Source organism: Heterodontus francisci, chromosome 17, assembly GCF_036365525.1.
Source record: "Heterodontus francisci isolate sHetFra1 chromosome 17, sHetFra1.hap1, whole genome shotgun sequence".
In the NCBI taxonomy this organism is placed as follows: domain Eukaryota; kingdom Metazoa; phylum Chordata; class Chondrichthyes; order Heterodontiformes; family Heterodontidae; genus Heterodontus; species Heterodontus francisci.
Window position 1 is genome coordinate 27,446,866 of NC_090387.1, and position 25,830 is coordinate 27,472,695.

At 43.3% G+C, this 25,830-nt stretch overlaps 1 protein-coding gene across 4 annotated transcripts in view; it reads left to right on the forward strand.

The window, feature by feature from the left end:
• The first annotated feature begins 7,652 nt into the window (after positions 1-7,652).
• The window catches only part of cdk10 (cyclin dependent kinase 10), a 67,154-nt gene continuing 48,976 nt past the window's right edge, over positions 7,653-25,830 (forward strand). For 2 of the 4 annotated variants that reach the window (XM_068049188.1, XM_068049190.1), the window contains exons 1-2: positions 7,657-7,802; positions 22,876-22,948. In XM_068049188.1, the coding sequence (XP_067905289.1) occupies positions 7,713-7,802; positions 22,876-22,948 (163 nt within the window). In that variant the 5' untranslated portion in view covers positions 7,657-7,712. Of the gene's footprint in view, positions 7,803-22,875; positions 22,949-25,830 lie in introns of all 4 variants that reach the window. The other 2 variants (XM_068049189.1, XM_068049191.1) reach the window with 2 other exon arrangements.

A 25,830-nucleotide genomic window follows, 5' to 3' on the forward strand; every position in this document is an offset into this window, starting at 1 on the left:
ATGCTTCTGACTAAAGTGTAATTCTTATTTGACAGAGATGCAATAACTATTTTACTACTTCATAAATACAACTATAACATAGTTAACACCATCACATGGTTAATCATCGAGAATTATTATTTGGATGGTTAAAATATTCTGTGCATGTGCAGACTCCAGAAGTTACTGTCAGTTTAGAGCTGTAAAGATGGCAAATGTTGACAGTTTTGCCATCATACCACAACACAGTCTGGGTCATGGTAATTTTTTCTTTTTCCTTTCCTTCACTCTGCTCCTTCTCAAACTATTCATCTGTAATATTCTCAGATTCTGATGAAGGGATATACCTGAAACATTAATATTTTATTTCCTTTACAGATGCTGTCGACTACCAGAGTTTCTTTTACAGCTTTTCAACATCTGCAGTATTTTTTTGTCAGTGCCTGATCACATATTAGATACATCTCAAACCTCTTTTGAAATGCACTGCTTTTATATATAACCACTCCAGAATTAAGAAAAAGAACATAGCATTTTTACTTGTTAATTACCTTTTAAAATTTGTATTCAAATGTTAAACATGAAATTATTAAAATTACAAAAGATTATTAAACTATAAAAAGGCACTGGTGCTACTTTTTGAACTGAAATTATTTACTGTAATCCCATAATCTCTTTTTTTTCCAAATATAATTCAATTCCATTTTAAGTTATAAGTTTCTGTCTCAGAAAAGACATGTAATGAGGCATTTCATATTCTAATAACTCTTTATTCCATTTACTAATCCAGATCAGTATTTTCAGTGAACTTTACTATGCTAGTTTAAATGTCTATTTTTGACATATTTCTAGCTTATGTCTCAGTGACATTTTTCTCAATTTAAAAAAAAAGTTTCTCAAAACTTATATTTTTAGATAAAGCTTTGGATTCCCTCACCTAATCTCAATTTTTTTTGAAAAAATATACTTTATACATAAAATGGCTGATTGATAGGAACTAGAGAGTAGTGGTGAATGGTTGTTTTTCAGACCAGAGGAAGGTATGTAGGGGGGTTCCCCAGAGGTCAGTATTGGGACCCCTTCTTTTCTTGATCTATACTAAATACCTAGATTTGAGTGTGCAGGGCACAATTTCAAAATCTGTTGATGACACAAAACTTCGAAGTATTGTGAACTTTGAGGATAGTTATAGACTGCAAGAGGACGTAGACAGGTTGGTGGAATGGGTGGACATCTGGCAGATGGAACTTAATGCAGGGAAGTGTGAATTGATACATTTTGGTAGGAAAGGCAATATAAAATGAAGGATACAATTCTAAATGGGGTGCAAGAGCAGAGGGACCTGGGGGTATATGTTCACAAATCATTGAAGGCAGCAGGGCAAGTTGAGAAAGTGGGTAACCAGGCATATGCTGGGCTTTATAACTGGAGACATAGAGTACAAAAGCAAGGAAGTTATGGTGAACCTTTATCAAAATACTAGTTCGGCCTCAACTGGAGTATTATGTCCAATTCTGGGCACCACACTTTAGGAAGGATGTGAAGGCATTGGAGAGGGAACAGAAAAGAATTGCAAGAATAGTTCCAGGAATGATAGACTTCAGTTACATAGATTGGTGAAGCTTGGGCTGTTCTCCTTAGAGAAGAGAAGGTTGAGAGGAGATTTTATAGAGGTGTTCAAAAGCAGGAGTTTGGACAGAGTAGATAGGGAGAAACTGTTCCCATTGGCAGAGAGGTTGACAATCAAAGGACACTGATTGAAGGTGATTGGCAAAAGAACCAGAGGTGTCATGAGGACAAGCTTTTTATCTGCAGTGAGTGGTTAGGATCTGGAATGCATCACCTGAAAGTCTGGAGGTGGCAAATTCAATTGAACAATATCTGAAGAGAAAAGAATTGCAGGCTACAAGGAAAAGGTAGGGGAGAGGGACTAACTGAGTTGCTCTTGCAGAGAGCCGACAGGACAGGACCGGTCGAATGGCTTCCTTCTGTGCTGTAAACTTACTATGATTCTATAAAAATTACTGCATTTCTTTCCAGAAATAAAAAATAGAAAATGCTCCATATATTCAGCAAGTCAGGCAGCATCTGTGGAGAGAGAAACAGAGTTAGTGTTTCAGGTTGATGGCCTTTCATCAGAACTGGGAGAAGTTAGAAATTTAATAGGTTTTAAGCAAGTGAAAAGAGAGGGGGTGAAAAAATAACAAAAAGCAAGGTCTGTGATAAGGTGGAAGACAGGAGAGCTTAAATGAGAAGAGTTGGTTCTATCCTTGGCCCCCTTCTATTTCTCACCTGCATGTTGCCCCTCAGCGACATCATCTGAAAGTACAGCATTTGTTTTCACATGTATGCTGACGACACCCAGCTCTACCTCACCACCACGACCTCTCTCGACTCCTCCACTGTTGCTAAGTTATCAGAATGCTTATCTGACATCCAGTACTGTATGAACAGAAATTTCCTCCAATTATATATTGGGAAGAGTGAAGCTATTGTTTTCGGTCCCCACTCCAAACTCCATTCCCTAGCTACCAACTCTATCCCTCTCCCTGACAACATTCTGGGCTTAAGCTAGTCTGCAGCAACCTTGATGTCACATTTGACCCGAGATGAGTTTTATAAACACTGGACTTTGTAGCATGATTATGTTTAAAAACTTTGATTATAATAATGTGTAAGATGGAGTCAGGGAAGTAATGTGACCACACATCAACTCTGCTTAAAGACAAACAGGAATCTTGGTTACCAGGACAATAAGGAGCCCAGATCAAAGGCCCTTTTGAAAAGCAGAGAATGCAAGGTTATAACACCTGATGGACAAGGAGTTTCACCTACCCAGGCTTTCAGATCAGAAACAAGGAGTCAGTGGCTCTGAAAATGTAAGTACGAATTGCAATTGCTAACACTTGGAAACAAAGGAGAGCCCAGGTGACCTTGCTGTAGCCAGACTTGTGGGCTATGCATATTGACAAAAACAAATGACTATTGAGCTTCTGATTCTGGATGAATTCTATAGACCTTAAGAAAGCCAGTGGCTGTAAGGAAGACAATGACCAGTAGTGGCAGCCTCAAGGGAGAAAGAGGGAACACCTGCTCACAGAAGCCTGATACAGCAAAAGGCTGCGAAGACTTGAACCTGATTTGAAAGTTGAGCTTTGCAGAGAAGGAAAAGGGTCACCAAAGATCGTCTTATTCATGGACGTTCAGGTCAAAAGTGTTCGGAAGAAGTGAGCAAAGAGGAGATCCAACCCATTGCAACTGGGAGGAGTTAGGGACTTTTAGATGCAAAGAGTTCACTTCAAGGAGGACTGTGCAACGTATAAACACGGTGTGAGGTTTTCAAATGTCTCAATAAATGAAGAAAATACCTTTCTCTGTAATTTGGAGTATTAGCTACTTTCAAAGTACTATTTAGTTAATGGTGATTTTTAGTTTAGTTATTGCAATAAAAGTCTTAAAACGTGAAATCTTGTCAGGTAACTTTTTAAATTGGTCTGGGGAGTTCATATCGCATGTTTTGATATTAACGGTCTCACTGAGGTCGTAACAATAAGCTTCTGACCTCATATTCCTGCCATCACTAAGACTGTGTATTTCCACCTCCATTGCTCGACTTCACCCCTATTTCAGCTTACCTGCTGCTCAAACCCTCATTCAGGTTTTTGTTACCTCTAGACTTGACTATTCCAATGCACTCCTGGCTGGTCCCCCAGACTCTACTCTCCATAAACTTGAGGTCATCCAAAACTTGGCTGCCCATGTCGTAACTCACATCAAGTCCTGTTCCCCTATCACCCCTGTGTTCACTGACCTACATTGGCTCCCAGTCAAGCACGCCTTTATTTTAAAATTCTTATCCTTCTTTTCAAATGCATCCATGTCCTCGTCCTTACCTATCTCTGTAATTTCCTCCAGCCCCACAACCCACTGAGATATATGCGTTTTTCTAATTCTGGCCTCTCGTGCAGCCCTGATTTTAATTATGCCACCATTGGTGGTCTCGCCTTCAGTTGCCTTGGCCCCAAGCTCTGGAATACCCTTCCTACACCTCACCACTTCCCTTTCCTCCTTTGAGACACTGCATCAAACCTAACTCTTTCACCGAGCTTTTGATCATTTGCCCTTATATCTCCTTTTCTGGCTCAGTGTCATACTTTGTTTTACAATGCTGCTGTGAAGTGCCTTGGGACAATTATGTTTCAGACAGTATATAAACAAAAGTTGTTTTTGTTGTGGAGGGCCAAAGCAGGTGGTCATAGAGAGATACAGCACTGAAACAGGCCCTTTGGCCCACCAAGTTCGTGCCGACCAACAACCACCAGCTTATACTAATCCTACATTAATCCCATATTCCCTACGACGTCCCCACCTTCCCTCAATTCTCCTATCTACACTAGGGGCAATTTACCATGGTCAATTTACCTATCAACCTGCAAGTCTTTGGCTGTGGGAGGAAACCAGAGCACCTGGCAGAAACCCACACGGTCACAGGGAGAACTTGCAAACTCCACACAGGTAGTACCCAGAACTGAACCCGGGTCACTGGAGCTGTGAGGCTGCGGTGCTAACTACTGTGCCACTGGTAATGGGACAAGTAAAGAAACAAAAGAGTGTCTAGAGGAGGTGTGAATAGCAGAATGATCAACAGCTGCCGTCTGAAAGCAGAAAAGAAAAGCAAGAATAAAATTGAAACCATGCAAAGATAAAGGAAACAAAATGGGGAGGGGCAGAGATTATGGTCTGAAACTTTTGAACTCAATGTTGAATCTGGAAAGCTGTAAAGTGCTTAATTGAAAGATAAGGTGCTGTTCCTTGAGCTAATGTTGAACTTCATTGGAACACTGCACGAGGCCGAGGACAGAGAGGTCAGAGTGAGAACTAGGTGGAAAATTAAAATGACAGGCGACTGGAAGCTCAGGATTGTGCTTGAGGAGTGAATGGAGGTGTCCTGCCAATCTCGGTTTGGTCCCACAATGTAGAGCAGACCGCATCTCATGTGCTTGCATGGAAAGGTGCCATGGGAGGGTAGGGGATATAGGGGGTGTTTGAGGAGTGGACCAGAGTATCAGAGTCCCTACGGAATGCTGAAGAGGAAGGGGAAGATGTGTTTGGTAGTGGCATCATGCTGGAGAAATAGCACAGGGTGATCCGTTGAATATAGAGGCTGGTGGGGTGGAAGGTGAGGACAAGGAGAACCCTTTCATGGTTCTGGGAGGGAGGGGAAGGGCTGAAAGCAGAAGTGCGGAAATGGGATGGACACGGTCACAGGTCCTGTCAACCACCGTGGGGTGGGAATCCTCAGTTGAGGAAAAAGGAAGACATATCGGAAGCGCTGGTATGGAAGATTACATCATCAAAACAGATTCAACGGAGACGGAGAAATTGGGAGAATGGAATGGCGTCCTTGCAGGAAGCAGGTTGTCAGGCAACGTAGTTGCGGTAGTTGTGGGAGTCAGTGGACTTATAGCAAAAATTTGCTGACAGCTCATCCTCAGAAATAGAGACAGAGAAGGAATGGAAGAGTCTGAAACAAACCATGTGAAGCTGTGAGAAGGATGGAAATTGGAAGCAAAGTTGATGAAATTTTCCAGTTCAGGGCAAGAGTAGGAATTGGCACCGATACAGTCATTAATATACCAAAAAAGAGGTGAGGGAGAGGGCCTGAGAAGGACTGGAACTAGGAATTTTCCACATATCCCACAAAAAAGCAGGTATAGCTAGGACCGATGTGGGAACCCATAGCAACACCTTTTATTTGGAGGAAGTGAGTAGAGTTAAAGTTGAAGGTGTTCAATGTGAGAACAAGTTCAGCCAGACAAAGGAGGATGGTGGTGGATGGAGACTGGTTGGTCTCTGTTCAACGAAGAAGCAGAGGGCCCTCAGACCATCCTGGTGGGGGATGGAGGTGTAGAGATTGGATGTCCATGGAGACAGTTAAGATCATGAAATTGGAAACAGTTAAAGGGATGGAAGGCATTGGAAGAGTCACAGATGTTGGTGGAGATTGGACAAGGGAAGAAAAAAATCAAGATAGGAAGAAATCAGTTCAGTGGGGCAGGAACTGTCCTGTTTGTGGATCTTGGGAAAAGGATAAAAGAGAGCAATTTGGAGTTGGGGGAAATGTGGTTGGAAGCCATGAAGGAGGATCTTCAGAGGTGAGGTCAGTGACAGTCCTGAATACAATGGCTTGATGTTTGGTAACGAGGTCATGGTCTGGGGGGAGGTAGGAGAAAGTTTTGGAGAGTTGCCATTCAGCCTCTGTATGGTAATGTTTGCCAGACAACATCAGTATCACTATTGTCAGCAGGTTTGATGACAATGTTAGCGTTGTACCTGAGAGAATTTCTTCCTATCTCAACTCTATTTATTCTCTCCTTGTCCTGTCTCTTCCCAGGTGTCTAGTTTCATTATGCAAGTACTAATTTTGTGTCAGATGATAGTTCCTTGTGTTATGAAAACCCCACATGCCAAATAGGAAATATTAATTTCATCAATTGGAACTCTTGCCTGAGACTTTTACTGGAAATTGTTACAAATAACAAAAAAAAAGCTGTCATCCAAGATGGCCATGAACACCAAAGGATTAGACTGGAGACAAACATGATTGACTCAACCTAGCCAGACCAATGGGGTGCTCTCCGATTCAATTACCTGAGATAGCCTTATCAATGTGATCATCGAGCCTCGACACCCAATGACTTTGAAAGAGCCAACACCGCCCCCCCCCCCCCCCACCAAGTATGTCTGAACAGCCTGAGGGGAGTGCCTTGAATTTCAGAAAAAATTCCTGAAGAACCTCATTGAAACACAAAGAAGTGGTCATGTCATGTGACCACTTGTGCAACTCTAGGAGATTGTGAGTTGTGACTCAGAAGGCAGACAGTAACTGAAAGCGATCAAGAGAACAGCTCTCTCTCCAGTAGAGATCCAGAGAAGTCTCAAGCTGCAGCTGGTGAAGCCAGGTCTACAGACCCGTACAACCAACAGCTAGGATAAAAGCAAGTCTGCAACCATGCACATGGCCCAGCGAGTACTACAATTTCAATTAAGAACTCTGGGACTATCGAATTGTATTGAAATTCCATTTATTACAGACTCTACTCCAACCTCCCAACTCTGCTTTCCTCTTTGTCTATTTATGTGTTTGTGTATGGCTTTTGCAAGAATGTGGATGTGTAGTGTATTTTAGTAAATTTTAACCAGTTTAGAGCGATATGGATAATAAACTTACATCTTGATAAAACTCAAGAAAAGCTGTCTGATTGATTCATTTGCAATTCTATCAGAGGAATAGGAGCACGCACTCACGGATGTGGTAAGTTCAGTCACTGTGTTAAACAAGGATAAACCCTGTTGTGGTCAAATCAGAGAAGGGGCGAAAAGGGAGCCTGAGACCCTTCCTCAGCTGGTCGTAATACTTGCAAATATCTCTGAAGGGCAATTCCCAAGTATGTTGAAAAAAAATGTAAACGAAATTGGACAGCAAAAAGCTGATTAAAAAATCTAAATTGCAATGGGGACCATTGGTGTATTTCTAACATCGACAACTCCAGTGACCAACACCCTTTCAGCACTGGCGTATTGGGCTGTCAATAGTTGTAAGGCAGCGGAGTCGGGGTGTTGTCAACGATCACTCCAATGGGCTTTCGCCGCCGGGCGGCGATGGTTGGCCATCAATGTGTGAAACTCGAGAGAGCCGCTATTTGGCCAGCCGCTTCCGAGGCTGCTCCGAGATGATGGGCGATTTGAATGAGGAGCAGGATCAAATCAGACTGAAATCTCTGAAATATGAAGGGAGCTTCACCGTGCCGCCGGAGGACAAGGTAGCGCCTGGGGTTGGGGTGGGGGAAATGGAGGGTAAGCTGGTTGATGCTGACTGGCAGCTCCCACTCCGCCCTGTGAAGCTGCTGCGCGAGCCGCCGCGGTGACGGTGGCAGGCTCGCTCGCTCGCGCGCCGTCGGTTAACAGGAAGTGGATGGGACCGGAGAGCAGAGCAGTTTAACATCCCGCTGTGAACTGACAGCAACCAGCCCAGGAATTGAGACCGCAGCACCGGACTTTTAAAAAAAACTCAAACTGTGCGCTGCGATGCCCATGGGGCACATAATGAAGAGCAGGGAGGGATTGGTCCATTACCATCACATGACTGATAATGGTCATCCTCGCCCATGGGTCACATGATTCTGACAGACACCCCCTTCCCTCCCACCCAATTTGGATCAATTTAACCAAATCATCTTCAAGTTAATAAGATGGCCGAGAGGGGATCTCCAGTGAATGTTCTAATATGCATTGAAAATTAATTGGCGACATCCTCCATAAGCACAGCCCTGGTGTCCACATGTAAGCTGATGACGCTCAGCTTTGCCTTGCCACCATCACTCTCGATTCCTCCACTGTTGCTAAACTTATCAGACTGCTTATCTGACATCCAGTACTGGATGAGCTGACAATCCTGCAATTCAATATTGTGAAGACTGAAGCCATTGTTTTTGGTCGCTGCTCCAAACTCCATTCCCTAGTTCCCGACTCCATCCCTGCCCATGGCAACAGTCTGAGACTAAACCAGTATGTTCACAACCTTTGTGTCATCTTTGACCCCGAGGTGATGATCTGACCACATATTCGCACCATCATTAAGACCCCTATTTCCACTTCTAAGATCGCCTGACATCACTGTCTCAACACATCTGCTGCTAAAACCTTTGTTCATGCATTTGTTACCTTTAGACTTGACTATTCCAATGCACCCCTGGCTAGTCTACTACATTCTACCCTCTGTAACCTTGAGGTCATCCAAAACTCTCTTGTCCCTGTCTGAACTCGCACAATTCTTTTCACCTATTGTCCCTGCACTCACTGACCTACATTGGCTCCCATTCAAGCAGCATCTTGATTTTAAAATTCTCATCCTTTTTTACAAATCCCCCCATGGCCTCGCCCCTCCCTATCTCTGTAACCTCCTCCAGCCCCATAACTTTCAGAGATAGCTGCGCTGCTCTAATTCTGGCCTCTTGAGCATCACCGATTTTAAGTGCTGCACCCTTGGTGGCCACACCTTCAGTTACCTAGGCCCTAAGCTCTGGAAGACCCTCCCTGTCTCTCGACCTTGCTTTCTTCCTCGAAGATATTCCTTAAAACCCACTTCTTCGATCAAACCTTTGGTTGTCTAACCTAACATCTCCTTATGCGTCTCAGTGTCATATTTTGTTTTATAATGCTCCTGTCTTTGCATCCTCCTCACAACTCCCACTTCCACACAGTTTTGTGTCATCTGCAAACTTGAAAATATTACATTTAATCCTCACATCCAAATCATTGATATAGATTGTGAATAGCTGGGGCCCAAGCACTGATCCTTGTGGAACCCCACTAGTCATTGCCTGCCAATCCAAAAATGACGAATTTATTCTGCTCACTGCTTTCTGTCCTTTAACCAGTTCTCAATCCATGCAAGTATATTTCCCTTCAATCCCATGTGCTCTAATTTTGTTTACTAACCTCTTATGTGGGGCCTTCTCAAAAGCTTTCTAAAAATCAAAATATACCATATCCACCAGTTCCCCCTTCTCTATTCTGCCGGTTACATCCTCAAAAAGCTCCAACAGGTTTGTTAAACATGATTTCCCTTTCATAAATCCATGTTGACTCTGCCCAGTCCTACCATTATTTTCTAAGTGTCCTGTTGTCACATCCTTTATTATGGATTCCAGCATTTTCCCTACGACTGATGTTAGGCTGACAGGTCTGTAGTTCCCTTTTTTCTCTCTCTCTCTCCTTTCTTAAATAGTGGGGTAATAATTGCTGCCTTCCAATCTGCAGGAACTATTCCAGAATCTAAAGAATTTTGGAAGATGATCACCAATTCATCATCTATCTCTACAGCCACTTCTTTCAAAACTCTGGGATGTAGATCATCTGGTCCAGGGGTTTTATCTACTTTAAGCCCAATTAATTTCGCTAGTACTTTAAAAAAAAATTAATATTAATATCTTGCAGTTCCTTGTTTACATTAGTCCCTTGATTCTCCATTATTTCTGGGAGGTTTTTAGTATTTTCCTCTGTGAAGACAGACACAAAGTATTTTAGTTTCTCTGCCATTTCCTTATTTCCCATCATAAATTCTCCTGACTCCACTTGTAATGGACCCACGTTTGTCTTTGCTAATCTTTTCCTTCTAACATACCTATAGAAGCTTTTACAGTCCATTTTTATGTTTCTCGCTAGTTTACTGTCATTCTATTTTCCCTTTCTTAATCTTTTTCTTGGTCCTCCTTTGCAGAATTCTGAAATGCTCCCAATCCTCAGGCTTACAATTTTTTGGCAACTTTATGTGCCTCTTCCTTTACTCTGATGCAATGCTTGATTTCTTTCATTAGCCACAGTTGGAACAGTTTCCTTGCTGGGTTTTTGTGCATTAAAGGAATGTATTTTTGTTGTAAACTCTGTATTAGTTCTTTAAATGTTAAACATTGACTGTATACCATCATACCTTTTAATGTAGTTTCCCAATCCACCATAGCCAATTTGCCCCTCATACGAACATACGAATTAGGAGCAGCAGTAGGCCACTCGGTCCCATGAGCCTGCTCTGCCATTCAATAAGTTCATGGCTGAACTGATTTCTCCACATTACCATTTACCCCCGATAACCTTTCACCCCCTTGCTTATCAAGAATCTATCTACCTCTGCCTTAAACATAAGCTCTGCAGTCCTGCCACATCCAGCTGTGAATGGTGGTGGACAATTAAACAACTAACTGGAGGAGGTGGCTCCACAAATATCCCCATCCTCAATGATGGGGGAGCCCAGCACATCAGTGCGAACGATAAGGCTGAAGCATTTGCAACAATCTTCAGCCAGAAGTGCCGAGTTGATGATCCATCTCGGCCTCCTCCTGAAGTCCCCAGCATCACAGATGCCAGACTTCAGCCAATTCGATTCACTCCGAGTGATATCAAGAAACGGCTGAAGGCACTGGATACTGCAAAAGCTGTGGGCCCTGACAATATTCCGGCAATAGTACTGAAGACCTGTGCTCCAGAATTTGCCGCGCCCCTAGCCAAGCTGTTCCAGTACAGCTACAACACTGGCATCTACCCGGCAATGTGGAAAATTGCCCAGGTATGTCCTGTACACAAAAAGCAGGTCAAGTCCAACCTGGCCAGTTACCGCCCCATCAGCCTACTGTCCATCATCAGTAAAGTGATGGAAGGTGTCATCAACAATGCCATCAAGCTTAGCAATAACCTGCTCAGTGACACTCAGTGTGGGTGCCGCCAGGGCCACTCAGCTCCTCACCTCATTACAGCCTTGATTCAAACATGGACAAAAGAGCTGAACTCAAGAGGTGAGGTGAGAGTGACTGCCCTTGACATCAAGGCAGCATTTGACCGAGTATGGCATCAAGGAGCCCTAGCAAAACTGAGGTCAATGGGAATCAGACGGAAAACACTCCGCTGGCTGGAATCATATCTAGCTCAAAGGAAGATGGTTGTGGTTGTTGGAGGTTAATCATCTGAGCTCCAGGACATCACTGCAGGAGTTCCTCAGGGTAGTGTCCTAGGCTCAACCATCTTCAGCTGCTTCATCAATGACCTTCCTTCAATCATAAGGTCAGAAGTGGGGATGTTCAGCACCATTCGTGACTCATCAGATACTGAAGCAGTCCGTGTAGAAATGCACCAAGACCTAGACAATATCCAGGCTTGGGCTGATAAGTGCAAGTAACATTCGTGCCACACAAGTGCCAGGCAATGACCATGTCCAACAAGAGAGAATCTAACCATCTCTCCTTGACATTCAACAGCATTACCATCGCTGAATCCCCCACTATCAACATCCTAGGGGCTACCATTGACCAGAAACTGAACTGGAGTAGCCATATAAATACCGTGGCTACAAGAGCAGGTCAGAGGCTAGGAATCCTGAGGCGAGTAACTCACCTCCTGACTCCCCAAAGCCTGTCCACCATCTACAAGGCACAGGTCAGGAGTGTGATGGAATACTCTCCACTTGCCTGGATGGGTGCAGCTCCAACAACACTCAAGAAGCTCGACACCATCCAGGACAAAGCAGCCCACTTGATTGGCACCCCATCTACAAACTTTCACTCCTTCCACCACAGTGGCAGCAGTGTGTACCATCTACAAGATGCACAGCAGCAATGCACCAAGGCTCCTTAGACAGCACCTTCCAAACCCACGACCTCTATCAACTAGAAGACAAGGGCAGCAAATACATGGGAACACCACCACCTGCAAGTTCCCCTCCAAGTCACACACCGTCCTGACTTGAACTATATCGCCATTCCTTCACTGTCACTGGGTCAAAATCCTGGAACTCCCTTCCTAACAGCACTGTGGGTATACCTACCCCAAATGGACTGCAGCGGTTCAAGAAGGCAGCTCACCACCACCTTCTCAAGGGCAATTAGGGATGGGCAATAAATGCTGGCCTGGCCAGTGACGCCCACATCCCATGAATGAATAAAAAAAAAAATTCAAAGACTCTGCTTCCACTGCCTTTTGAAGAAGAGAGTTCCAAAGACGACCCTCTGAGAGAAAAAATTTCTCCTCATCTCTGACTTAAATGGACGACTCTTTATTTTTAAACATTGACCCATAGTTCTAGATTCTTCCACAAGGGGAAACATCCTTTCCACATCCACCCTTTCAAGACCCTGCAGGATCTTATATGTTTCAATCAAGTCACCACTTATTCTTCTAAATTCCAGCAGATACAAGCCTAGCCTGTCCAATCTTTCTTCATAGCCTGCCCATTCCAGGTAGCAGTCCAGTAAACCTTCTTTGAACTGCTTCCAACACACTTACATCCTTCCTTAAATAAGGAGACCAATACTGTACACAGTACTCCAGATGTGGTCTCACCAATGCCCTGTATAGCTGAAGCATAACCTCTCCTACTTTTGTGTTCAATTCCCCTCGCGATAAACGATAACGTTCTATTAGTTTCCCTAATTACGTGCTGTACCTGCATACTCACCTTTTGCGATTCATGCACTAGGACATCCAGATCCCTCTGCATCTCAGAGCTCTGCAATCTCTCACCATTTAGATATTGTGCTTCTTTGTTATTCTTGTTACCAAAATGAACAACTTCGCATTTTCCCACATTATACTCAATCTGCCGGATTTTCGTCCACTCGCTTAACCTATCTATACCCCTTTGTAGACTCCTTATGTCCTATTCACAACCTACTTTCCTACCTATCTTAGTGTCATCAGCAAATTTAGCAACCATACCTTTGGTCTCTTAATCTAAGTTATTTATATACATTGTAAAAAGTTGAGACCCCAGCACAGATCCCTATGGCACACCACTCGTTACATCTTGCCAACCAGAAAATGATCCATTTATGCCTACTCTCTGTTTCCTGTTAGCTAGCCAATCTTCTATCCATGCCAATATGTTAACCCCTATACCATGAGCTTTTATTTTCTGCAATAACCTTTGATGTGGCACCTTATCAAATGCCTTCTGGAAATCTAAGTACAGTACATCCCTTTCATCCACAGCACATGTAACTCCCTCAAAGTACTCCAATAAACTGGTTAAACATGATCTCCCTTTCACAAAACCGTGTTGACTGCCTGATTACCTTCAATTTTTCTAAATGTCCCGCTATAACATCTTTAATAATAGCATCTAACATTTTCCCTAAGACAGATGTTAAGCTAACTGGACTGTAGTTTCCTGCTTTCTGCCTCTCTCCCTTTTTCAATAAAGGAGTTACATTCGCTATTTTCCAGTCCAGCGGAACCTTCCCTAATCTAGGGAATTTTGGAAAATTAAAACTAACGCATCAACTATCTCACTAGCCACTTCCTTTAAGACCCTAGGATGAAGTCCTTCAGGACCCAGGGACTTGTCAGCCCGCAGCTCCAAAAATTTATTTATTAGCACTTCCCTGGTGATCGTAATTTTCTTGAGTTCCTCCCTCCCTTCCATTTCCTGACTTACAGCTAATTCTGGTATGTTACTTGTATCCTCTATAGTGAAGACCAATGCAAAATACCTTTTCAATTCATTTGCCATCTCCTTATTCTCCATTATTAATTACCCAGACTCATTTTCTATAGGACCAATGTTCACTTTGTTCACTTTTCTTTTTTAAATATCTATCGAAACTCTTACTATCTGTCTTTATATTTCTAGCTAACTTTCTCTCATACTCTAATTTTACCTTCCTTATCAATCTTTTTCATTCTTTGCTGTTTTTTCATATTCTGTCAAATCTTCTGACTTGCCGCCCATCTTTGCACAGTTATATGCTTTTTGTTTCATTTGATACTATTCTTAAATGTTAGTAGCATTCCTATACTGACTCATGGCCCTCCTGCCTTGGGCGCTATGACATTGGAAGGATGAATGAGAATGGACAGAGACTGCTGGAGTTGTGTACCTTTCACAACCTCTGCATCACCAACTCGTTCTTTCATACTAAACCCTGTCACCAGGTTTCATGGAGGCACCCAAGATCACGTCGTTGGCAGCAGCTGGACCTCATCGTCACAAGGTGAGCCTCTCTAAACAGTGTCCAAATCACACGCAACTTCCACTGTGCGGACTGCGACACCGACCACTCTCTGGTGTGCACAAAGTTAGACAAAGAAGCTACATCACTCCAAGCAGAAGGGCTGCCCGTGTATCAACACTAACAGAATTTCTTCTCCACAGCTCTTACATAAGTTTCTAAATTCACTTGAAAAAGCCCTTCAAAACACTCCTACAGGGGATGCGGAGACCAAGTGGGCCCGTATCAGAGACGCCATCTATGACTCAGCAATGACCACCTTTGGCAAACGTGAGAAGCAGAATGCAGACTGGTTTCAATCTCACTTTGAAGAGCTGGAACCTGTCATAGCCACTAAGCGCATTGCACTGTTGAACTACAAGAAAGCCCCAGTTAGTTAACATCCGTAGCACTTAAAGCAGCCAGAAGCACTGCACAAAGAACAGCTGTGCAAATGACTACTGGCAACACCTATGCAGTCGTATTCAGCTGGCCTCTGACACCGGAAACATCAGAGGAATGTATGATGGCATTAAGAGAGCTTTTGGGCCAACCACCAAGAAAATCGCCCCCCTCAATTCTAAATCAGGGAAACGATCACTGACCAGCGCAAGCAAATGGACTGCTGGGTGGAGCACTACCTAGAACTGTACTCCAGGGAAAATGTTACTGATACCACCCTCAGTGCAGCCCAGTCTTTGGTAGTCATGGATGAGCTGGACGAACAGCCAACAAAAACGGAACTCAGTGATGCCATTGAATCTCTAGCCAGTGGAAAAGCCCCTGGAAAGGACGGCATTACCCCTGAAATAATCAAGAGTGCCAAGCCTGCTATACTCTCAGCACTCCATGAACTGCTTTGCCTGTGCTGGGATGAGGGAGCAGTACCACAGGACATGCGCGATGCCAATATCATCACCCTCTATAAGAACAAAGGTGACTGCGGTGACTGCAACAACTACCGTGGAATCTCCCTGCTCAGCATAGTGGGGAAACGGAACGAAGAAGGGTCACTGACCCGAAACGTTAACTCTGCTTCTCTTTCCACAGATGCTGCCAGACCTGCTGAGTGATTCCAGCATTTCTTGTTTTTGTTTCAGATTTCCAGCATCCGCAGTATTTTGCTTTTACCACACTGACGATGCTGCATTAACATCCCACACAGAAGAGTGTCTGCAGAGACTCATCGACAGGATTGCGGCTGCCTGCAATGAATTTGGTCTAACCATCAGCCTCAAGAAAACGAACATCATGGGACAAGACACCAGAAATGCTCCATCCATCAACATCGGCAACCACACTCTGAAAGTGGTTCAAGAGTTCACCTACCTAGGCTCAACTATCACTAGTAACCTGTCTCTCGATGCAGAAATCAACAAGTGCATGGGAAAGGTATCCGCTGCTGTGTCCAGACTGGTCAAGAGGGTGTGGGAAAATGGCGCACTGACACAGAACACAAAAGTCCGAGTGTATCCAGCCTGTGTCCTCAGTACCTTGCTCTATGGCAGCGAGGCCTGGACAACGTATGTCAGCCAAGAGCGACATCTCAACTCATTCCACCTTCCTGCCTCTGGAGAATCCTTGGCATCGGGTGGCAGGACCTTATCTCCAACACAGAAGTCCTCAAGGCGGCCAATATCCCCAGCACCCTATTGAGCCAGTGGCGCTTGAGATGTCTTGGCCATGTGAGCCGCATGGAAGTTGGCAGGATCCCTCAGGACGCATTGTATAGCGGCTCGCCACTGGTATCAATCCCACCGACCGTCCATGTCTCCGCTTTAAAGACGTCTGCAGACGCGACATGAAGTCCTGTGACATTGATCACAAGTCGTGGGAGTCAGTTGCCAGTGATTTCCAGAGCTGGCGGGCAGCCATAAAGGCGGGGCTAAAGAGTGGCGAGTTGAAGAGACTTACCAGTTGGCAGGAAAAAAGACAGAAGCACAAGGAGAGAGCCAACTGTGTAACAGCCCCGATATCCAATTTTATCTGCAGCACCTGTGGAAGAGTCTGTCACTCTAGAATTGGCCTTTATAGCCACTCCAGGTGCTGCTTCACAAACCGTTGACCACCTCTAGGCGCTTACCCATTGTCTCTCAAGACAAGGAGGCCAAAGAAGAAGAAGAAGATATATTCTTAAATGTTTTAGTTAACTACGGATGGCTGGTCCCTCCCTTGGAATTTTTCTTGTTGGAATGTATCCAATCTGTGTATTCTGAAATATCCCCTTAAATGTCTGCCACTGCATCTCTATTAACCTATCCCTTAACCTAATTTGTCAGTTTACTTTAGCTAGCTCTGCTTTCATGCCCTCATAATTGCCCTTCTTTAAGTTTAAAATACTGGTCTTGGACCCACTCTTCTCTCCCTCAAACTGAATGTAAAATTCAATCATATTACGATTGCTGCTACCTACGGGTGCCTTCACTATGAGGTCATTATTTAATCCTATCTCATTGCACAATACCAGGTCTAGTATGGCCTGCTCTCTCTTTGGCTCCAGAACGTACTGTTCCAAGAAATTATCCCGAAAACATTCTATGTACTCCTAATATAGACTACTTCTGCCCATCTGATTTTTCCATTCTATATGTAGATTAAAATCCCCCATGATTAACGCCGTACCTTCATGATTTCCTTTGATTAGATTTAAGACCTTAGTTTCTGATGTATCACTTATCCAAACTTAATGTAACATTCTATCATATTATGGTCACTCTTTGCTAAAGGCTCCTTTACAGCAGGTTTATTAATTAGCCCTTTTTCATCACACAATACTAGATCTAAAATAGCCCATTCCCTACTTGATTCTACTGCTGTATAAAATCATCTTGCATACATTCCAAGAATTCGTCTTCCATAACATTTGTACTAATTAAGTTTACCCAGTCTATGTGCAGATTGAAATCCACCATGATTACTGTATTACCCTTGTTCCATGCACCTCTAATTTCTTGATTTATACTGTGATTTACATTACCACTTCTGTTTGGTGGATTATAAACAACTCTGACCAATGTTTTCTGCCCCTTGCTGTTGTTTAATTCCACCCAAACTGATTCTACGTCATGATCTTTAGAACTAAGATAATCTCTTATTACCTCTTTAATTAACAGAGTTACCCCACCACTTTTTCCCAGCTTCCTGTTCTCCCTGAATGTCACATACTCTTGGATATTCAGGTTCCAGTTTTGGTTTCCTTGTCGCCACGTCTCTATAATGGCTATCAGGTCATACAAATGAATTTCTATTTGAGCTGATAATTCATCTGTTTTATTGCAAATGCTGCAGGCATTCAGATACAGAGCCCTTTTTTGTTCCTGTTTTTGTAAACTCTGGCCCTATTTGCTTGCACACTCTTATAATGTGACTATATCTTGTTCTAATTTTATGTTATTTTAAATGATTTTCTTAGAAAGAGAAAAAGATATGGATTTGATATAGAGTATACTATCCTCTAAAGGATTAGTTAGATATTGTATACACTGTGCTATTTCTAATACTTAGTTAAATATGATCAATAACTAGCCAGAGGGGTGATTTGTTAAGGTTTTGTTAAACGTTACTGAATTTGTGTAGTACTCTAGCCAAAATGAAAGGGAAAGTGCGATATCAATAATTTCAATTGCACTGTTATTGTTGGTTACTTTTAAAATGTATTTTCAAAAAGTATGACATTATATGAATAAATCTTTGCTGTAAAAATGACCTTTATAACTTCAAACAAGAAACCAGTTAAACATTTAACTATTGCACCTGAGAGAGAGTGGTAATTGTTTCTGTTTTTGGCTAGGATAAGCTTGCCCCTCCCTAGGCCATGGTTTTGGTCAGGGTCTTGTATGGGCCTTCAGGGAGGGCTGCTTCGTATTTTTCCCGTTTCCAGTGGAGGCTGCTTCGCACACGCTGACTGGCATTTGTCTCGAAGTTGTTTTATCAAAATGTCGGGGCGGGGAGGTTCACCTGTGCCGTAGCAGGAGATGTGCATCTTTTTGTTTCTAGCAGTTGTGCTGGTTTGTGGATCCTGGAATAGGTTTAGTAGTCATGTCTCAGTATTGGTCATAGGCTTTGTTATATCCTGATAGCTGCCCAGAATGGTTGCATCTGGGGCAGAACAAAAAATGTATAGGAGCATGCTGTGAAAGGTCATCGACCTGAAACATTGGGGGAGCATTTATGCTTTTCTGCCACCACGAGTTTGGAGGTGGAGAGAGCATGTAATCAGGTGGGATGTGTAAGAGTTCTGGGTCTTATAACTAACTCTAAGTCTTTACCCACTTAGTATTAATTTGTTCTTTTGAGACTATAACCATGCAAGCAATAAGAGATAATCTGGTGTCATAATTTCAAGAAACATTTATTAAGTAACAAAATTAATACTTAGCAAAAGTTAGGCAGCGACTTTACTGGCTCAACGTGGGTCTTGCCTCCTGATTTAGCCTTGGGTGCAAGACAACACGGGGTCTCCTCTCTGTCAACTTCGGATTCGGTAATCTCTTTCCAACTTCACACTCTGCGTGCCATGTTGCTGGCAGCTAGTCTTTTTAACCCTTTCTGGTGCAGTGCTAATGGTCAGTGGCGGTCCTGGCCTCTGGTTCAGGCACTGTGTGATCAGTCGCTGATTGTTTTTTTTTTGAAGAGTGCAGTCACCTGTGGAATAGCACCCCTTATTACAGCGTCTCTTTGTCTTTTTATTAAATGTAATGGTTTTCTATTAGGATAATATGGTGCCTCGTGATATGCAGTACCCATCATTATAGAATCATAAAAAGTTTAAGGCACAGAAAGGGGCCACATGGCCCATCATGTCTGTGCCGGCAGATAAAACCATCCACCTATTCTAATCCCACCTTCCAGCATTTGATCCGTAGCCCTGCAGTTTACGGCACCTGAGGTGCATATCCAGACTCCTTTTGAATGAGTTGAGGGTCTCTGCCTCAATTACCCTTTCAGGCAGTGAGTTCCAGACCATCACCACACTCTGGATGAAAAAGTTTTTCCTCATCTCCCCTCTAATCTTTCTACCAATCACTTTAAATCTATGCCCCCTCTTCACCGACCTCTCTGCTAAGGTGAATAAACCCTTCACCTCCACTGTATCCAGGCCCCTCAAAATTTTGTACATTTCAATCCGATCTTCCCTCAGCCTTCTCTGTTCCAAGCAGAACAACCCCAGCCTATCCAACCTTTCATCATAGCTGCATTTTTCCTGTCCTGGCAACATCCTTGTAAATCTCCTCTGTACCCTCTCTAGTGCAATTACATCCTTTCTGTAATAAGGTAACCAGAACTGGACACAGTACTCAAGTTGTGGCCCAACCAATGAGTTATACAGTTCCAGCATAACTTCCCTGCTATTGTATTCTATACCTCGGCTAATAAAAGAAAGGATTCCATAAGCCTTCTTAAGCATCTTATCGACCTGTCCTGCTACCTTTAGGGATCTGTGGACATTCACTCCAAGGTGCCTTACTTCCTCTACACTTCTCAGTCTTTTCCTATTAATCATGTATTCCTTTGCCTTGTTTGACCTCCCCAAATTCATCACCTCACACTTCTCCAAGTTGAATTCCATTTGCCACCTTTTGCCCATCTGACCAGACCATCAATATCTTTCTGCAGCCTACAGCTATCCTCCTCGCTATCTACCACATGGCCAATCTTTGTCGTCTGCAAACTTCTTGATCATGCCCCCCATGTTTACGTCCAAATCGTTAATATACAGCACAAAAAGTAGGGGACCCAGTACTGAGCCCTGCGGAACGCCACTGGAAACAGTCCTCCAGTCGCTAAAACAGCCGTCAACAATTACCCTTTATTTCCTGCCACTGAGCCAATTTTGTATCCATCTTGCTGCATTTCGCTGGATCCCATGGGACTTTATTTTTTTAACCAGTCTGCCATGTGGGACCTTGTCAAAAGCCTTGCTAAAATCCAGGTAGACCACATCAACTGCACTACCCTCATCTATCTTCATTGTTACCTCTTCAAAAAATTTGATCAAGTTGGTCAAACAAGATCGTCCCTTAACAAATCTATAAATTCTCCTTATCCATTTATCTGAGGTTGGAAAGTAATATGATGTAGGCTTTTTTATCATTATTATGGTTGAAAGGACTGTAGCACTAGTGTGGAACTTTGAAGGGACCTGCCAGTGCTTGGTATGAGTTAATTAAGAGTGAATAACATAATAAAAGAGTACAAAAGCTTACAGTACCAAAGTGATAGGTAGGGCCGTTATATAATTTCTCTTTGAAAGAAAGTGACTGCATAGTAATGCCTTAAAAAGCAATTAACAAGTTAATGCCATATTAAAAGAACTAAACTAATTTAAAACACACGACTGAAGACTGACAATTGTTTTATCACAAAAGGGGACACTATTAATTCCCTTTTTGAGTTCTAAGCATCAGGTATAGCTGTTAAGTTCTAATGGCTAGGGAGTTTGTGTCTGGACACAGCTCCAGACACCGGACCATTCAACCTCGACTGTCTTCACAGCAATATCTCTGTAATTAAACTGCAAAACCATAGTTTTGCACATAGGCCTAAGCCATGTGGTATGTTTCACCTGTCAGATAGGAATGCAGCTACATCTTCACAAAGATGCAATCACATGGAAACAGTGTCCAACATTGATTACACTTAAGTAGAATATTAGGTTAATTAATAAATCAAAACATTCTCATATTCTTGTAGATGGTGGCGGGGGAATCCGCTACCATCCCGCCTGCACAGTAATTAAGTCGGGGCACGAAGGCCTGTGAAAGGCCTTGCTGCTGCCACTGCAATCAGCCCAGTGGTGGGTGGGCCTGTCACCACATGGGGAGCATGGCAAGGAAAAGGGTGCGGGTTGCTCGCCGGTTCCAGGGGTTGGGGGTGTCCCTCGTTAAAAGGCAGTTAGTGCCTGAATGAGGGACCTGGCATCGGGAAGGGGCGGGGGGTGGGGGGAGGTGCCTGCTGAGAGCCACCCCACCTCCCTTGCTGCCGACCCCTTTACAACCCCCTGCCCCACGATCTCTACCCGGGGGGACCCCTCCCGCTCTGATCTACTTGTGGCCTGGGTCCAACACCGCTCCTCGACTTCAGGTGGGTGCTCCACTGGCAGCAACCATCGCCTCCGCAGTGACGCGGCTCAGTTAAAGATTGGCCAGCAGCTTTCAGAGGGTGGGACCTCCTTCGCCGGGGTCCTTGATCCTATGGAAGGCACCCCGCTGTCAGCTTAAGTGCCTAATTGGCACTTGATTCAGCGGGCCTCCCACAGAAGGGGTGAGACAGGGATCTCGCTGACTCTTTTGCCAGAGGTCGAGACCTCTGTTAACTCCCGGCCGTTAGCTCTTGTTTCTCTCTCCACAGATGCTGCCAGACCTGTTGAGTAGTCCCAGTACTTACTGTTTTTATTTCAGATTTCCAACATCCACAGTATTTTGTTTTTATTATAGGAGCATGCTCATCTGGTTGTATTCTTTTCACCATTCACCCAACAGGGAGGAGTGGAATTCCTGAGCTTTAAGCATTACATTTGGTATCCATTTTAGCACTCATACATTTTGCTGCAAGTGGCAGCTATGATAGCTTATTCACAAATTTCCCACCATTATTCTCCTTGTTTACTGACATAGGTCTTACTCTTAGACATTTTGTGGAGTATTTCAGTGTAGAAATGAAAGCTATCTCCATACCTTTGGTATGTTTACGTACTTTCTTGGGTTGAGGATGTTTGAGGAGGCCAGTTCTCACTGAGGTTTGTGGAGCATCATTGGCTTCCAGGGAACTTAAGCAATTTCAGGTACCTGAGCAATTCTGCTTCATGTAATTGAATTTGTCTGTTGGCTGCTGGAAGGGGAGAAGGTGGCTTACTGGTAATGTCACTGGATTTGCAATCCAGAGGCCCAGGCTAATGCCCTGGGAGCACGGGTTCAAATCCCACCACAGCAGCTGATGGAATTTTAAATTCAGTTAAGTAATAAATTCAATTAATTAATAAAATCTAGAATTGCAAGCGAATCTCCGGAATGGTGCCGTGAGACTATCACTGATTTTCATAAAAACCCATCTGGTTCACTCATGTCCTTTAGGGAAGGAAATCTGCCATCCTTACCTGGTCTGGCCTACCTGTGACTCCAGACCCACAGCAATGTGGTTGACTCTTAGCTGCCCTCTGAAATAGCCTAGCAAGCCCCTTAGTTGTTAAGGGCAATTAGGCATGGGCAACAAATGCTGGCTTTGCCAGCGACTCCCACATCCCATGAAAGAATAAAAAATAAATCTTTTAAGACGGAAAAAGTTACTCCCAGCCATAATCCAAACGCCCTGGACTGAAACTCATTGTGTGAAATGGATTGTTTATGTTTTTGCTTTGCAGCTGGGAAGAAGCAGAAGTGTGAAAGAATTTGTAAAGTTAAATCGCATTGGTGAAGGGACCTACGGTATTGTGTGTAAGTCCAGTTTAATAAACTGATATATTTGTATTAGAGGATAGTTTTATTCAGAATTAAATGTTCCATCTATTCCTCAAAATCGGTAAGGTTCTTGAAATGTTGAGGTGTTCAAAAATATAAGTATCCAGTGGTATTTAAGTATTTGCTTTAAAGATAATACAAACAACTATGTCTCTAATTTTTTTGGAGTATGCGGGTGATTTATTTAAGTGCGCGGCACCTTTAAATTCTTTTGTGTGACTGTGCACATGTACTTTAAAGGGGCCAATTTGTGTGCAGCGTGCGCGGAAACTTTTGGATTGCAACTGCACAGTTTAGAGGGAACATTGCTTAAAAACACATTTGATAGTTGTGACTCAAATGTCACTTCTGAGCTCAGTATTTTGGGTCGATCAAACCTTTACAAGTCGAAATAGTGATTTCAGTTGGACACATTTTTTATACATTCCTTTCACCCCGACTATGATAATTTGCATGTTTCTGTATTATGTGATGATATCAAAGGTTTAATTAAGAGGACTATTTAACTAGATTTGTATTTTTACTAACAAGCTCATTTTCCATTGGGATAAAGATCAGTTTAGCTCACTTTGTTATTTTATCAATTATTTAACTTTTGTTGCACATAATTGCAATGGATTTTGTTCCATGTTGATACTCATTCTGGCAACCCGTCTGGGTTCCCATGGCAATGACAGCAACTAGACCATGCATGTTAAGGAGCTCCAGAAGTATATACTTTTTCTTAATTAGACAATAAGGAGACACTGAAATAAAAGCAAAATACTGCGGATGCTGGAAATCTGAAATAAAAACAAAGTGTTGGAAGTACTCAGCCAGTCTGGCAGCATCTATGGAGAGAGAAACAAAGTTAACGTTTCAGGTCTGTGACCTTTCATCAGACCTGGCAAAGGTTAGAAATGTAATAGGTATTCTGCAAGTGAAGGGGGTGGAAAGAGAACAAAAGGGTTGGTGTGTGATAGGGCAGAGGGCAGGAGAGGTTAAATGACAAAGATGTCATGGGACAAAGGCAAAGGGAGTGCTAATGGTGTGGTGAAAGACAAAGCATTAGTCCACAGACAGTGTTAATGGTGGAATAATGAACAGTTCTGTCCAAAAGCATAAACATGAAAAAACAAGTTTGAGGCAAGCACATGGTTAAAAATAATAAAATAAAATAATTATTTAAAAAAAGCCAGCTATGCTGTGAAATTATTGAACTCAATGCTGAGTCCAGAAGGCTCGAGAGTGCCTAATTGAAAGATGAGGTGCTGTTCCTCCAGCTTGCATTGATGTTCACGGGAACACTGCAGGAGGCCAAGGACAGACATGTGGGCATGGGAGCAGGATGGTGAATTGAAATGACAAGCAACTGAAAGCACGGGTTCATGCTTGCGGAACGAGTAGAGGTGTTCTGCAAAGTGGTCACCCAATCTGCGTTTGTTCTCCCCGATGCAGAGGGGACCACGTTGTGAGCAGCGAATACAGTATGCTAAATTGAAAAAAGTACAAGTAAGTCGCTGCTTCACCTGGAAGGAGCGTTTGCGGCCTTGGATGGTGAGGAGAGAGGAAGTTAAAAGGTAGGTATTACACCTCCTCCGATTGCATGGAAAGCTGCCGTGGGAAGGGGACGAGGTGTTGGGGATAATGGAGGAGTGGACCAGGGTGTCGCGGAGGGAATGATCCCTTTGGAATGCTGACAGGAGGGGATGATGCGTTTGGTGGTGAGGGCAGAAGTGCGGGAAATGGGTCGGACACGGTTGAAGGCCCTATCAACCACAGTGGGGGAGAATCCTCAACTGAGGAAAAAGGAAGACATATCAGAAGTACTGTTATGGAAGATTGCATCATCAGAACAGATGCGTGGAGATGGAGAAACTGGGAGAATGGAATGGAGTCCTTACAGGAAGTAGGGTGTGTGAGGAAGTGTAGTCGAGGTAGCTGTTGCCCACCGACTCCTTTCATGCTTTCGGACAGAGCTGTTCATTATTCTGTTATTAACACTCACTAATGGTGGACTAATGCTTTGTCTTTCACCACACCATTAGCACTGCCTTTGCCTTTGTCCCATGACATCTTTGTCATTAAATCTCTCCTGCCGTCTTCCCTATCACACACCTTCCCTTTTGTTCTCTTACCCTCCCCCTGCCACTCCCTTCACTTGCTTAAACCTATTACATTTCTAACCTTTGACAATTCTAATGAAAGGTCACAGACCTGAAATGTTAACTCTGCTTCTGTCTCCACAGATGCTGCCAGACTTGCTGAGTATTTCCAGCACTTTCTTTATAGTTTTTATAAGGAGCTACTGGGTTGTTTCACTGTCAACAAAGAACAACAAAAGAGTCCCTTTTTTAGAGGGCTAATTTAATAAAGAACTTAATTAAAAACAGAGGAAATTTCTGAATCCAATATTATCTGCACTGTCCACCACGCCCTCCAGTCCCTGTGGTGCCCACTGGTCGCAGAAGGCCTCCAGGGTACCGGTGGACACAACCAGCTCCTTCTCCAGGGCCACCTGGACAAGGCGACAAAAGAGATGATGGCAGCCAGAGTAACCACCCCCACAGGGCACATCCAGAACTATATGCGTCATGCCTTGCTGTGATATACTAATATTAGCGAGGTGGTACTATACACTCCCTCCAGTTTGCAGAAAACGGCTAACAAAAACTGATCGTAACTGTGTAAGTACTGCTTGGAGAAATAAAAAAATTCAAATCAGTCGTTTTAATACAGACAATTTTCATCACAGTTGAACAGAAATTGGGATTAAAATGGTAGTGCCATTCAAATGTCTGGATTTTCCTATCAGTATTATTTAAATCTCTGTTAATAAATGTACTGCAAGTGTTAAAATAATGCCGATTGACAAAGGT